The 16,272-nt window shown below is 38.4% G+C and overlaps 1 protein-coding gene across 4 annotated transcripts; it reads left to right on the top strand.

Annotated features, from left to right (window-relative positions):
* The first annotated feature begins 944 nt into the window (after positions 1-944).
* Positions 945-9,216, top strand: DTD2 (D-aminoacyl-tRNA deacylase 2). Of its 4 annotated transcripts, none has more exons than XM_069017769.1 (5): positions 953-1,049; positions 1,317-1,396; positions 1,552-1,633; positions 6,537-6,606; positions 8,866-9,216. In XM_069017769.1, the coding sequence occupies exons 1-5, from the start codon at positions 993-995 to the stop codon at positions 9,189-9,191; spliced, it is 615 nt and encodes a 204-aa protein (XP_068873870.1). In that variant the 5' UTR covers positions 953-992; the 3' UTR covers positions 9,192-9,216. The 4 variants fall into 4 exon arrangements, with proteins under 4 accessions (XP_068873872.1, XP_068873870.1, XP_068873869.1 ...); XM_069017768.1 differs by having other exon boundaries at positions 953-1,091; XM_069017771.1 differs by lacking the exons at positions 1,317-1,396; positions 1,552-1,633 and having other exon boundaries at positions 945-1,049.
* The last annotated feature ends 7,056 nt before the right edge of the window (positions 9,217-16,272 follow it).

The following is a 16,272-nucleotide window of genomic DNA, read 5'->3' as shown; positions in this document are numbered from 1 at the left end:
TTCTTTTAAAATGACAAACAGAACCCAAATATATCCCTATGTGTAACATTGACTATTCAGAAGTGCATATTGGCCCTTGCTGTTCAATGGGGATCTTTGGTAATCTTACTCTATTATTGAGTCCAGGTACTAAAATTCAGCTTCTTACTCACACTGCTATATATTAATTTTTTTATTTTTAAATACAATTGTAAAAATAAAATCTTTGGACATAAAATGAATTTGGAGAGAGATACTGAATTCTGCATCATTCTATCCTGACTTCAGTGAAGGCAGTATTGTTCAAAACTTTTCTGTTAGAATTCACATATGGGAGAAAGACACAACTCTTCCAGTTTTGGAACTGTTCAAGGAGTATCAGGGTATGTAGCCAAAAACCTGGAAGATAATAAAAGAACCCCTTGCAATACTTTTAACTTTTCCCATTAGCAGTGGGATCTCATTTCGAAACTATGCACTTCTTTTTCCCAAATGATTTGGATCACTAGCTATCCAGATCCCTTTTAACTGTGTTTTGTGTTCCCTCTGCTCCAATGCAGTATCACTGAAGAGAAACGCTCCAACTTGATAAGACTGACCTCAGCAACCTGAAACACAAACTAAGTAATGAACAAAAGAAATAACAAGCTATATTCGGATTTTCTTTTTCGTGCATAAACTATACAGCATATTGCTCTTATCACAAACATGTAACATTTCCCCACCAGAAGACAAAAAGAGCATTCATCTCCCATCAAAATAAGAAACCAAAGCCCGCTTCCTGCTAGCTATCAGGGCGTCGGTAAATAGAGCTGTAGAAATACTTTGTTTAATTCTGTTCCAAAGTTTGTATTCAGCCCCCTCCACAGCGAGGACAGATCAGAAGCGCTGTTTTAACACGTGCACAAGGTTCCCCCCGTCACGCTCCCCGCCGCCCGTGACCCGCGGGCTCCAGCCGGTGCCGGTGCCGGAAAGGCGTGACCCGGCCCCGCCCTCAGCGCTGCGGGCCCGCCATGGCGGCGACGCGGGCCCGGGCCGTGCTGCAGCAGAGTTTCTCCGCCCGGCTGCAGGTGCGGCCTCCCGAGCGCGGCTCCGAGGCCCAGTGGGTGGAGGTAACGTGGGCCGCGGGCCGCCCCCCGCCCTCGGCATCGCCCGTTCTCCCCCCGCGGAGCGGGGCCGCTCGGGGCGGGCGGCGGGAAAGCGCTCTGTCCTCTGCGCGCGTGCGCCGGGGGGGGAGGGTGGGCATTTCGGCGTTTGAGGGGAACACCCTCTCCTCCTTTTCCGGCTGAGCTGTACTTCCGGCGCGTTTCCGACTTCGTCTCTCGTTTCCACTCCAGAGCCTTCTCCTCGCCCCCTGGTTATCACCAAAGGTTACTGTCAGTCACTTCGGCAGTAGGACAAGCAGCAGGAGGCCGAGGTCGGCGCACAGCGTTTTCGCTCGGCTGCTCTCCCTCCCTGTGCTCCACAGAGTCCTCCACAGGCAGTAGTTGCTTCAGGAGCATGGCTGCTACACGACTAAACACTTCCCTTCTAATTGTGTTGTTCCTTCTTTTCTTAAACACGCTTTCACAGAGACACTACAACCTTGGCTGGTGGGCTCAGCTGTCGGCTTTGTTTATTGTGTGATAGTGTTAACTCGGAGAGGAAAGGCCAGGTAGGGCAATGGGACTATGGCAGCAGTAGTTGTTTGGTTGTTTTTTTTACAGAACAGTAACTAAAAATGAAATTTAGCGTGTAGACCACCACATAGCTTGAGGAAAACATTGTATTTTCCCCCCTTTCCTCCCACAGTCTTCTGCTGGGAGAGGTAGGTAGGTCTGCAGACTCTTTGGTCGATGTGCTGTGCATCCAGCCCAGGGCTCTTTACCAGGGCTCTTTACCAAAGCATGAAGGCTGCCCTTTGGAATGCACTGCCCTGCCATAGCTGTCACTGCTTGTGAGTTATCTACACTAGACTAAGTCATTTCTGCTGTTATCAACTATTTACCCCATGGGTTTTCTTGGTTTTATCTTTTGTCATTTTTAAAGACTATTACAACAGAAGAAGCTTAATACACATGCATAAATTTTAAAAAGTAAAAATTCTAGCATGTTTAAAAGGTTTATGCATTCATTCAACACATCTGAAGAGAGTTCACTATTTGCCTTTTACATTATCCTTAAAACATCTCTCTTCTTGTTCAAAAGGGGCAGGTGGATCCAGCAGATCTAGTTTCAGCAGCATGGGCTGGGAAGCCAGAATGTTTTACTGGAAGGAAATAGATACCATCTCACAGATACTGTGTTTCACAGATGTAGTGTGTCTGTGTGTATTGCATTATTAGCCTCTCAGTATAAGGTTAATTATAATAAAATCTGCTTAGCCCAGCATACATTAACTGTAGGAGAAATAACCTATTTCTAGCCTGCTAATCACAGAATTAATTGTAGATCTAGTAAAGAAAAGCAAAAATGTAATTTTGCTGTCTTTCTCTTAAACTATCTTCAAAGGTACATGTTGTGGTTGAGAAATATGAATAACTTTGCTACAAGGAGGTTATGCAGTTTCTCTCTCTAATTTGTTTTTAACATACTAACCAAAATCAATAGGAAAGTAATAGATAGCACTAAAGGAATCTGAAAGAGATTTGGGTGGTCTCCAGCAGATATTTTTTCAGACATGAACCTTACTAATATTTGTCATGGGTACTTAGGAATCTTTCACAGGTACCCGGGGCTTTTAAAGAGGAATCTGTTTTAACAAGAGCTAGTCACCATGCAGGAAAAAAAGCCTACAGGAAGTACGTATTTTCTCTAGTGTGACTACTTTAGAGGTCATTGGAAGGAAATTTTGCTGCTGACATTTTCTAGTAGGGTAATTTTACTCCCTATATAGGCATGTCAACGCAGAAACACAAAAATAAAAAATACAGACTTCATCAACTATTATTTACATCAACCAGTGTGTTCCTGATGTTTTATGACCACTTAAAAGTAGGCCCTCACCTTGAGACATTTCTAGAATACTGTAAATGGCATATTATGTAGCTGGCTTTGAATAGCTTCTGAGATGTAAGAGACTCCTGTAGGTACTTCAGGAACTTCAAAGCAGATGTTCTTTATCTGCAAAAAGCTTAGGAGTGTGCTTTATACATTAATCTCTGCCTTCATTGTGTTGTCATGAATGAGTTGCTTGGCCTGTTGAGGGTTATTGGGCATAGGATGTCTTGTTTATGGAGAATTTTGATTATATACCCTCCATAAAAGGTTTATGTATACAGCAAAATACGAAGAAATAAAAAGGAATTATTCTTCTAAAGGTAGGGGTGAAATAAGGTGAGGTTTGGTGTATTTCATAACTGTGGAGAAAAGAAATGTAAAATGAATATTCAGCTAAAAAGTGTAAGTGCCTACACTTTATGCAAGGAGAACTGTCTTTTCCTTATCTTACTTCCCTTGACTTGTTTTCTGGTTACTATGGCAAAAAGAGGTGCAAAGTACCAGGCACAGACCTGCTCTGTGACCTGTGGCAGATGATGTAATCTCTCTTTGCTGCACTGAATATAAAAATATGAAGAAATCTTCCCAGAGGGTAGTAAATCTGAACTTTAAATGGAAATGTCACAGAATAATTTATGTAAGTTAGTTTCACTGACTTTCTAAGAATTACAAAGTATCTCTGTTTTTGTTATCCATTCCAATTTCCTGGGGAAAAAATAGGAAAAGGTAGACTTGAGATAATATATTGCAGAATATATTTCAGTTTTGCTAATGAAATCCTAAAAAATACAGATGAATGTATTTAGTAAGGAGGGTGAGGAAGGAGTCAGTTACTCATTTTTCCCTGCAGAAGAGCTAAAAAGCAGCATTTGGAGGCATTGTTGCTAAGGCTGTCTACATGGCTTTAGGGCTGGCTTCATGATGCAGGTTGCCTGATCTGATGATTACTTGGGACAGTTGTATAATAAATGCCAGTGTTGCACAGTATCTTGCTTTGCTGGTTTATTTATGTAGGCATTTTACTGCTAACAGTAGATCCACATAGAGCACAGCTTTCCTGTCCAACTGCCTGCCTCTCACTGTGTAGGTTCCTTACAGTGGCTGTTTGCACATCAGCATGTTGAATTTATGATCTTCTTATTTGTGTTATTTTGCTGTAATTTTTGTGCATTAAATACAGATCTGAGGAGTAGTCAACTAGACTTTGATAGGTTACAGAGGACCTGCAGCAATGGCAATGGTTTTGGTTTGGTTCAAAAGGTTTACACACTACATTGACAATGAGCACAAGCCTTAGGACACCTGGAACACTGATGTAAGGTCAGATTGACATGTTATTATTAAATTTGGTCTTGTAATTGCATTCAATTTTACATCTTCAATTAAGAAAGCTAAAGAATAAAGTAAGACTTAACAAGGAGTTGAAACATGGCTGCACGTATTGGACCATACTTTTCAGTCATAGTTGAAACCATAAGTTTCAGCTTAAAAATAGTTGCATAGTTTTCAACTACATCATGGTTGTAGTGTCCTAGAAGACCATAAACATGCAGTAGAAATAGAAGCATCCTCTATCAGCTTTAACATGTCTCTGAATTAATTGTTTTCTCATTTAACCTTCTGTTGCTCTAATTTTCTTCAATATGCACGTCTCATCTTGTGATAAATATTTTATTCAAAAACAGACATCAAATAAGGACAGAGGCTGGAAAAATCATGAATTATTTTACTTTATCTGTCTGACCTTACAACTTGCAAGGGTCACTTTATTTATTTTTTTGTGTCTTTAAATGAGCTGCTAGCAGAATATCGTTACTACTGTGAGACTGTGCAAAAAAAAGACTGTCACAAGTCTCAGAATTAAAATTATTTTCTGTTATGTGTGCTGTACCACAGAGTCACTTATTTCTAATGCTGGGGTTAGACCAATAGCTAGACCAAATGCATCTGGCCTATTTTGATAAAATATTTTTATTAGTAGTTCTTTATGCATTGTTGTTACCTATTAATATCCTGACACCAGTCTGTTTCTGGAATGAATATTTACCTAAACATGTAAGGGTATCTAATGTTTGGCAGTCTGCATTTCTCTCCCTTTTTGAACAGATTATTTGAAATGTCATTTGAGGTTCTGGCCATCAAATTTCTTACAATGTTTATGAAATATGGTAGTCATTTGGGAATCTGTATAATATTCTGCACTGGCCAAAATGAGTTTTGAAAGGAGCCATTTAAAGCTTTTGAAAGATCTCAGCATGTGACATTTTGGCTACAAAGAGCATTCTCTTTTTTCAGAAGTTAGTCACTAGAAAAACAGTTGAGAAGGCATAGCTTTTCTCAGCCTTGAGCATTTTGTATAATCTCTGCAATAACAAAGTGACAAAATCTCATGTGTATAGCTAAGATTTCTTCACCAAAACCCTTTATCATTTAAAGAAAAGGGGAAAAAATAGAGGAAAAGAATTTTTAGTATAGTTTTTAGAAACTATTCACATTTTTTATCCTTTTGCTTTGATAACATTGATATTAATAACTCCTGCCTGTCCCAATCTATTTAACATCTCTTCAGTGGTATTTCACAAGTTGACGTTTGTTTCCTCCAACAAAATTAAAAAGGTACTTTTTCTTGGCAAAGCAGCAGGGAGGTTTCTTTATGTACTGTCTGCCTGTGGATACTCTGGGGTTTTTCCCAAAGACGTTAAGCCACTCAGGTATACTTGTGCATGAGACATAGTTGCTGCTGGCTGCAGAGCCTATCAGTTTGGCTTAGTAAAGCATGGTTGGTTGTTGCACATGCACTCCTCATGGACTAACCAAGTGAGCAGAAAAGCTACACAAAAGTTTTCTTGTGCTTTCCCCTCAGTATAGGCCTAGTTCTTCCCTCAAATGCATATTTCTTACAGGTAGTCTCTTTGAATGCTAAAGAAGTGGCATATCCTTTAGTCTATACCAATCAGGTGAAAAGTTCCATTTTGCCAGTTAGATTTTACCCAAGCTGATAAATAGTATTTTGAACAACTTTATAATATTCTGAACAATTTCACAGCTGCTGGTCATCATATTTAAATGTTTAATTAAGAGACTCTCTGTTTTTTTCAGAATTAAATTGTACTAGATTACTTTCAATGTCAAAATTCAGTTCTTTGACAAGTCCTATGGTGTTTGTCATGTTTCATAACTGGAAATATAATTCACATTGAAAAATATTTTAGCTGTACATTTGATAGGAAAAAAGCTTAAATTGTTTTTTATGCTGGATTTAAGTATACTAATTTCATCTCGTCACCTTGTCTATGTTAGTACCGTACGCTCTACATTCCGACTAAATTTGGCTTCACATGGAGCTAATAAATTGTCTAATTGTGCATAGAAGCATTGTGCAGATAATCAGTATATATCTTATAAGCTTCCACATTGTGGTGTGTAAACTTAATGTCTGAAGCTATACTAAGTAATTAAAACTACTCTTTGAACCTTTGTCTGTTATGGGTTTTGTCATTTTTAATACCAGTTTTAATGATAAGCATGCATAGTAGATAATGAGAAACATTGACATCGTTTTCTGTAATCTTTTGTAGATCCAGAGAGGGCTTGTTATCTACATATGCTTCTTCAAAGATGCAGATGAGGATCTTGTCCCAAAAATTGGTATGATATAATCCATCTAAATTATTGTATTGTTTGAAAAGGAAGAAAAGCAGTTGCGGCACAGAAGGTAGTAATCATTTGGAAAGCCATGAGATGGCATCATTCTAAATCAATCACCTGGCTGAAAGAACAGTTTGGTCTGTCTTGTTTCTTTTGACAGTTGTCCATGCCTCTTTCTCTGTCTGTTCATGACCAACCTAGAAAACCAAATCCCCTGACAACATTCTAGCAAAGGAGAAAATGCTGAACCTGCTGTTTAACATATTACATGTGTTGGGCAACAGGTTCAGTCCAGGACAGAAATGAATTTCAAATAGTTTATGGCTTGATTTGGTAAGTATTTTATCACTGATCTCACTGTCTGTGCAGGATATTTAAAATTATAGCCAGTAGAGGGAGTTGTGTGGATAATGAAACTGTGTCCTTCCCATCTCACTCCATTGGTACTTACATACGCTGTTAGCACGTGCAGTTTTCTGGTTCAGAAGCGGTAACAGCAACGTCTGCAATTCTTGTCTTCTTCTCCACGTGCACTTTAACATTTATATTGAAGCAGAAAAGATGCTGTGGATAAGGTCAAATAGCAGCGATTTCTGTCTTCATCCAGTGCTGTTTTGGCTTGATTTTTTTTTTTTTGGTGGGGTTTTTTTGTTGTTGTTGTTTTGTTCTGTTTTGGTTTTTTTTTTTACTTTTATGTCATTTCTTCTCCCTCCTTTCCTCCATCAGTAGCACTGGATCCCCTGGGAAATTCTGTGATGCCACATATTCCAGATAAAAGTGTCCCTTTTCTGTGGCTGGCTGATAGTAGTGATTTGGCTAAATGTTGTGTAACAAGTCTATTTCAGGCTACTGGCTGGGACCAGCAGTGCACAAGTACAGGTGCTATTGAAAAAGCTGAGAGCAGCTCCTGGGGGATGTTGGGGTCTCCTCCCCCTGCCATGTAGCCCTGGGAGAGGGGCCCTGGGGGGGAGGCACGGGGTTTCCCTGCCCCTGCTCAGCCTCCTTCCCCATGGGTTGGTTTGTGTTCCCCTGCGCGGGCAAAGCAGCTCGGGTCCTGTGACTGCAGCAGAGTCCCTCAGCAGAGCCCGGCCATGCGGCTGGGGAAATAAACATCTCTGAAACATCTAGCAAGAATCCGTCCGTATATTATATTTCTTTTCCACGGGACTCCTGGTTTGATATAGGCGTGTTGCAGTATCCCCACTGCAACAGGGGGGTTCTCTCTTGGTCTTGGAGGGCACAGTCCTTCTGTGATGCTAAATATTTAAATCTATGATATGAAAATTTATTTTGTGCTTGTGAGAGTTTCATGAGAATGTTACTTGAGAATAATTACATTTTCAGTCATGTGGCAGCTAAAACAGGCCAGAAAAAGAAAGATCTGTTTCCTATGAGGAGATTCCTCTAGGACCATCCTCCTTGAGTGCCTTAGAGAATATTGTTTCCTAAATATATTTTGGATCTGTTTAAGTGTGTGGTTTTGGTTCCTGAATCACAGCTCAGCTCTTTTTACTTCTAACAACATTAAACATTTATGGGTTTGGAGGCATGACTAGTATCCTCCCAGCTTTTACGGAGTTGGGGTAATGATTTGATTTCTTATAGAAACATTAGAAAATCTAATGTTAGTAAATGCATTGATTTCATTTGCAAGTTTATATGTTCTGGCTTATAAGCCAAATTGCATCTGACTTTCCTGCCCACCTCCTGTCTCAAGTGACAAACTGGTAGCTGCATGTCTCGAAGTGGAGCACTGAAGGACACTTACTCTACTTGAGACCAAACTGTGGAGCTGTGCCTTCAGCTCACATCAGTGCTGGGTCCTGCTGCAAACTACTGCAAGCAGAACAAAAAGGGCAAAACGCTCTCCAAAGTGCACTGAGGATGGTGCATCCCACAATGTGGAGTGTTGGGTAAATGCTGCCTATTTGAGTACCAAACAATCAAGGAAGGCTCACTAATTGCATCCTGGTTTCTTCTGGGGGTATCCAACTAGAATCGATTTTAGATAACCAATCACTTCCCCTAAAAATAGAACTTTAGACATATGGTATTAATATCCTTCACATTCTTCACAATACTCAGACATATTAGTTGGTTAAGTAGTTATTGATTGTCCATGTTTCAGTTTAACAGTAAACAGTTTATTTTACTCAGTAGTTTGTCACATACCAAAATATTTGTTGGATCTTGTTTATGATGTCCTGATAACTGTATAACTTCAGTTATACTAACTCTTATTTTATTTTTTTTTTGCAGTCAATACACTGTTGAATGTTAAATTAAGTGAAAATGAAAACGGCGAGTTTGTTTCTGTTCTTGATTTACCAGGAGACGTACTCATCGTACCACAAGCTACCCTAGGTGGTAAACCAAAGGGAAGAAGGATGCAGTACCATGCAAACATTGAAAAAGAAAAAGGGTTGGAACTTTACTCTCAGTTTGTGACTTTGTGTGAAAAAGAACTGGCTGCCAATGCCAAATGTGTGGAAGCCGGTGTTCTTGTCAAGCATGGCACATATGGAAACAGGCAGGTGTTAAAACTGGATACAAATGGACCTTACACTCATCTGATTGACTTTTGAAAAAATAAATTGTATCCTGAACACAGTACTGGTGTCTTTTGTTTGGTTTTTTCTTCTCCTAAGTATTAAAGTGCTTGATTGCCTTGGGAGATAGTTTGAAAAAGGCTTTCACTCATCTGTGCTGGTTTTGCCAGTCCCGGTGAATAGAAGGATTCCAGAGACTGCCTTGCTATAATGAGTATGTGCTTTTTGTTCATATGCATCTGAAGTGTGCTCAAAATAATTGTTAATATTGATCCAAGAATTCAAAATGTTTATCAACAAATATGGGATAATGCAATCATTTTTTACTAAAAAATAATGAAAGAAGTATTGCATGTATAGCTTGAAAAAGTGGTTTATAGATAAAAAAGACTACTTTAATGTACTTATGTCAATTTTTGCCTTTATGTTTTCTATCTATAAAATGAGAATGCTTTATAACTAACTAATATATTGGAAATAAATTCACTGAAATTTTAGCCTGTTAGAGAGTAGGTAATAAATAAGAAAGTCCATCCCCCTCAATCAGAGTGTGTAAGGGTGGGAGACATAAGGTAGTACAGGATTGATCATGGGCTGTGCAGGGAAGAATAAGTGAGGCATATCTAGAAACCAGCAGTATCACTGAATTGCTTGCTTGAAATTTGCATTCTGAAATCTCTGATGTGTTTTGATAGGCTGCCTGCTATAGCTTGGTCTATGTCCTTGTTACTGTGGTCTTGCTGTCTACTCAATTCTTTCATAACAGAGCCTCAGGAAAAGAACAGAAACATTCAAATGAAAACAAAAATAAAGATGGTACAATGTATGCTGCCATCTCATTGTTCCCTCTGCCCCTATTGCTTCTTTCCAGCTTTTTGTCCATTGAAGCTTCTAGGCAGAGACTAGCTTTCCTTTTATAGACAGTATTGGTACATTTGGGGCCCCCTTCCTAGCTGACCCCCTATGCAGTTCTGTTATAAACATTATTAACGGTGTTAAGAAGATATAATGGGAAATTCTGTCTTGAAAGGCAGTAAGAACAGAACAGCTATATTAAAATGTGGCAAATTCAAAACTGATTCAAATGTATTCATCCTGTGAATCAAGTTTCTCTTTTTAATGCAGCATTATGGTTTAGAAGGGTTCAAAGTGAAATCAGACATTTATATGGTTTGCAGCAGTTATCCAGATTTGCCATTTGAATAAGAAATTATTCTGGATGATATGTAAAGCCCTACAGTTAGTGAGGATGGCATCTTGCACAATCCTAAATTGTAGGCCAGTAGTTACAAATACTCTGTCCTTATCTTTATTTTGTAAAAAACATTGAATGTGTAATCTTCAGGCTCAAACTATGCCATGAGAATCCCTTTTTTTTTAAACAGATACGAAGCTTACAGTTTCGACAAGAGAGTAATGAGATTTTTTTCAGGTTAGCATAATATATGGTTAATAATTAGGAAAGAAATAAGGATATTGAATTCCTGGCAACTGATATTCTCACAGTTGAAAACAACCATTTACACACGCCTGGAAATACTAGCTATTAGGACCCAAATGACATATTTATTCATTAATAATTAACAGTTATGATAGACACAATATGAGTCATGTTCAAAGTTCCTACTAGAGACATTTAAATAATATTGTCCTGATGCAAATGACTAATACAAATTCATTATGATCTGTGTGCTTGAAAAAACATTTTAATTCCTCTTTCTTGTTGGAGGTCAAATCCTAAAAAGTGCCGAATAATCCCACTTTTCACAGACCTTACAGGAATTGTGGGTATTTAGTATATCTCAAGAATTGATCCTTTGAGGTATAATACAAAGTCTGCGGTTTTTAATTTATTTCCTGTCTCCAGAAAGATCTTTGGCAGCCTGGCAATTCATTCTCTGTATTGAAAGAACTCTGTGATTTCTAAGAGGGATAGGCTTGAAAATGTTTAGTGAAAAACAGACTTCAAACCAAACACCATCTCACAGTGGTCTGTCATATAAATCACATAAAATCTAATATACATTTCAGTGGTTCTTAGGACCAGACGGAACTCTGAAATTTCTGCAAAAAGGTGGATATTTGTGTATTATCTGCCCACTTCTGATTTATTTGCGTATCCATCTTGATACTGCCATCTTCTGCTCCAGGGGTTGGCAGCTTGTTGAATGCTGTGCCCTTTGTACTACTTTATTTATATCTACTATTGATTCACAATCCATTTACTGAAGGAAGCCATTTCTGAATAACATGCTGGACCATACTGGTAAAAAAATTGATTAAAATTACTTTTTCAAAGCCAAATGCTTATTCCCTTCGACCATGAATATGTGCTTTAAACAGATGACCTGACTCTGCTTTAAATAGTTTCTGTTCTATGACTAGACAAAAACTCAAATAATTGTCCTGTTCTATACTTAGAGAATATCTATTAGAAGATGCTTAATATTCCTCACTTCCTTGAAATAACCTATGAAGTCAGGAGTCGTACTTATGCTATTATGTCTCCAATTCAACTGCCCCACAGGAATTGCAAAATCAGGTTTTTGCGACCTTTTTTGCAGCGTACACACCCAGTGTGTTGAAGCTGAGCGTATGTGGACTATGAACTGGGCTCATAAACACTCTCTAATGAGTTCAGGTGCAATAGCCTCTTTTCTAGTCAGCAGAATTACTGCTTCCTTCCCATGCCCTTTCTGGAAATTTTTACCTCTGCTGCTACATAGAGTATGCAACATACGAATTTACAACATACAAATATTAATCCAGAACTGGAAGTTAATAAACAGAATGTAGCCCAGTAATACTTGCAACTGTATTGCTACTGCTAGTGACAGTCCCCAGGCATTGTCCCAAGTGTTACAAGAGCCGCAGCATGGAGGCTTATCACAGGAACTTTCCCCAGAGCTTCAGTTTTATTTGATTTGGCTGTAACAAATTTTTTTCTAAGGATAGGAGACTATGGCAAATTTGTTTTACTTCTATGTGTAACCACAGTTGTTATGTAGATATTAATAATTAGTAGTTATTCTGTGTAGAATGATATATTTAGGACGAACCCAGTGTTACAGGGTACAGAAATACAGGCCTATTGAAACAGTAGCAACCTTGAGAAGTGAAGACACTGTAGTGTAAAGCAGAGGCATGGGATAGTAAGAGATGGGGCACGTGCTGGCACTGGAGACTCCCAAGGCTATAAACAACTTGCCAATGGTCAGTTAAAGAAATACAAACCTGGAGCTGGGCAAAACTATTCTTAGGGATAAAAAAGAGAAGAAAGAATGAGTATATGATATAAACAAAAAGCAAAACACTTAAGATGAACAAAAAGAAAAATACATAGTTGCAAGCCGGTGAAGAAAAAGCAAAGAGTAGAACTTTATTAGAAAATGTACAAAAGAGCCCCAGTTGAGAGCTATTTCCAAAAAAAGGAGAGAAAGAAGAAGAAATCATAAACACTAACATCATACTCCTGCAGGCACAGGACTGCTGATGATCCACTGTGCTCCCTCTACCAGGTGGAAGCCACAAGGAAGTGAAAGGGCAAGCACAACACCAGGAAATGGGGTAAGGGTAGGTGCTAAATAGTGCTTGCGTAACAATTTTTACTGTAGTATTATTGAGACTTTCTATACAATTTCTTTATTTCTCTTTCATTTGTTTAATCTGTAATAATTAGATTTGGACTGATAATAATTCTTTGATTAAATTGCTAAGGTTGCAATTAAAATAAATTTGGCGTGACTCTAAACATCGAGTGGATTTTTTTTTGCCCATAACAAGATTTTGCACATAACAGTTTCTGCAGACAGTTGCTCCCCCATGTTGAAATGGCAGCCATTTGATGGGCTGCTGGATATTAGCCAGCCTTTGTGGTGCTTTTCACCAGATCTTTTAATGCATCTGTGGTGTCTGATCTCATTTACCACAAAAGCTCCACAAAAGTTCTTCATTGTGACTCAATGCAACGACTGCTCTTTAGCTCCTCTTTGAGAGCAAAATTCCACATCTGCTTGGATTTAAAAGTATGATCTGCTCAACCTCAATCTCACCTCTGGTATAAAAACAGCTTTTTTGGAGAAGGAGGGATGAATCTTTTAAGCTTCCATTATTTTTTGCTTTTAGTTTCTATTACTGTCTTCTATATGGATTCCTTCAAACACATTGGGGGTTTTTTTTGAAGCTGGAGTACCAGAATGCCACAGAGGGCTAGAATGGTCTCCACAAATGCACAGGCATTACCTGAGGTCTGCCACCAACGTCTGTTGTGACTGACTTTATTTCTTAACTTCTTTGCATCTTAAGTCTCATCTAATAAATGGCTATCTATTTTTGTTTTCAGTGTCTTGGTCCTTAAGACCATACATTGAACAAAACAATGACTGTCACTCTGTTTAATGTTTTGCACAGCACAGTGGGACACAACTGGATTGTCTGGGAGATCCACCAGCTGCTTTATTCTAGACATCAGAGTCACAATTGCTGGACAAGAACAGAAAGCAGAGCTTCCTTCTTAATCTTGGGAAAACAGCACCCAAAATTTGAGACACCCTCTCAAGAATTTGGTGAATTTGATACTTCCTATTTATTCCTTCTTATTTTCTTGAAGCTCCTTGAAAGCAACTCACAGTTTGGGAATCCCCCCAAGGTTCTGTTACCAGAAGTGCTGTGCAAATACAGTTGAAAAGTAAATGGTGTATGTGAACAAGAGAAAGAACCAACAGTTAGAATAGCCCAAATAACCACCAATGTATTGCGTATTTTCTATTTAAACCAATGCTGTCTTCTAGTTCAATTACTGCCAGTGTGTGGCTTTGGGCAAAGCAATTTTCTGCTCCACTTTTTCCATCTGTGATACAAAGAAAGTGTGAAAACGGGGGGAAAAGAGGTTTAAAACCACTGGGGTTTTCCCCTTTCACTAAAAGCAAAAAATCACCTCTGATCCTCTTTTTCCATCAGAAAACTTTCGCCTATCTTCACCTTTGTTGGAGCTACAGGAAGTTGCCTTTCTCTACCTCCTACTTTAGCCTCTGCCTCAAAATGTGACTTGAACTAATAATGTTCACAGAGCACTTTGAGTACCTCAATGCACAGTGTGGTATCGGTACAAATAACACCTCATCGTATTTCTAAAGTAGGAGTGATCCAGACAGCATGGGAAAGCAAATAAATGGCATTCCTGTCTTACTGTTCTTGTTCATATGTATCTCATTACTCTGAATTTAAAATTGTTTTCCATTCACTTTAATTGTATTTACTGGTGTAAGTGCCACAATAGATGCCCTATTACATCAGTATGTGTTAAAAATGTGCAAGAAAGGAGCTTAATGCTATTCATATGTGCTCCATTAGAAAAGAGACTGGCAATGAAAGTTTTGGATTAACAGTGAATGTAAAAGGTTTTTGGGAGGCCTTAGTATTTAGCTGGCAATCCTTCCCTAGATGTAACTTTCTTATTTCCTGCTTCCATGTTGGTAGTTGTATCTAACATTATCTAGGCCTGCATAATACTTTTATTTGTGTTTTAGGATTTAAAATAACAGCAGGACTGTGTAATTGCTTGGCAGGAATTCAGGCCTTGCATTTTGTGATAGCACAAAAAGGAACTGTGTTGGGAATAAGAAGAAGCCTAGCAGTATTGTAGCATAAAACTATACATTATTTGATACTCAATGTGTAAAAAAAGAAAGATTGGTACCTATAGCTTTGCAAAAGCTAGGACAGACCAAAATGTATTGGGTTCTACATGCCTCCAAAGAGTAAAATGAAATGGTTAATCTTGTATTTAATCTAAAGACATCCCTTCCTAGTGATTATAAAATATAATGGAATTTGGTTTTGTTTGCTATGTAATTATTTGGTGATGTAACATTTGATTCAAATTAGGCCCCTAGTCCTGTGATTCTTACTCATGCGTGGACAGTCCCACTGAATTCAAAGGCATACATTCTTTTTTCTTCCTCTGGAGTCACTGAGGATTATAAAGCTGAAAGAATGAAAATGTTTAGCTCAGAGGCATATGTGACTGTATAGATATTCTACTATGTCTGGAATTTTTATGGCAGAACCGACTCATGCTCTAAATCAGTCAACCCACTTTACCAAAATAGACTAATGAGAAGACTGATCAGTAGGTTTGTGCATTTCAATTATTTGCTAGTTGCTTATTTTATTAAGTAATTTGTTATTGAAGTACAGTCAGGACTAATGGGGAAAGGGAAAATTGAATTAATACATGGTGAACGCATCTAACTGTCCTATTGTTTTCTGGTTTAGAACAAATCACTATAAATTTGCACAACAATTTCTTTTTTTATTTCAGACTGAAAGGGGAAAAATAAAAGAATGGCATGCATAACTGCTAAAGTAGACACTAATTTGAATCAGTGCATGGTTAACAGTTTGTTGACCAATTTAGGGAAAAATAATAGTAAAAATCAAGGTTAGCTATAAATCCAGTGAAGACAGACTCTTGCCCTTATGTAAGCACTGCTGGCACAAAGCAACCCTAAAGCTGATGTACCCAGAGATGGAAGGAGCATCCTGCATCAATATACCTTGTTATTCCAGTTGATTCATATCGGTTTAGCATTAACAAAGCATGACTTAGATCTGATATCATGTGTCCTGGGGGGCTGAACAAGATAATTCTTGGGAAAAACTGAGCAAGTCTTTACTTCTTAATGGATGATGTTTTGTCTTGCCCTGTGTTCATGTAACACTCAGCATTATGAGATACTAATTTTGAGTGGGTCTCTGCCTGCTACCATAACAGAGTGAATAATAGGTATAATAATGATAATAGCAGCAATAATCTTCCAAAAATTATTCTAAATTTGGGGTTGTTTATTTGTTTCTGAGTTAAACATGATCAATCCTTCACAAATATTTCCAGGTGTTTCTGGTACCTCCGGACTGTCAGAGAGCCCTTGTTTTTCTGGAGTTCCTTATGGAAAAAGTCGTAACATCAACAGTCTTTGAATAGAAATTGTTCAGCTGACCTTTCTCACAAGTGAATTGCAAATCACTGTCTTAGTAGCAGCAACTCAGCCCCTGATCAAGATGAGGTTAACTTAGCAAATAACTCTTTCCTGGGAATGTATGTCATTTTTGAAAA

Source organism: Aphelocoma coerulescens, chromosome 5 (assembly GCF_041296385.1).
Source record: "Aphelocoma coerulescens isolate FSJ_1873_10779 chromosome 5, UR_Acoe_1.0, whole genome shotgun sequence".
Lineage (NCBI taxonomy): Eukaryota > Metazoa > Chordata > Aves > Passeriformes > Corvidae > Aphelocoma > Aphelocoma coerulescens.
This window is presented reverse-complemented; position numbering and strand designations above follow the sequence as displayed.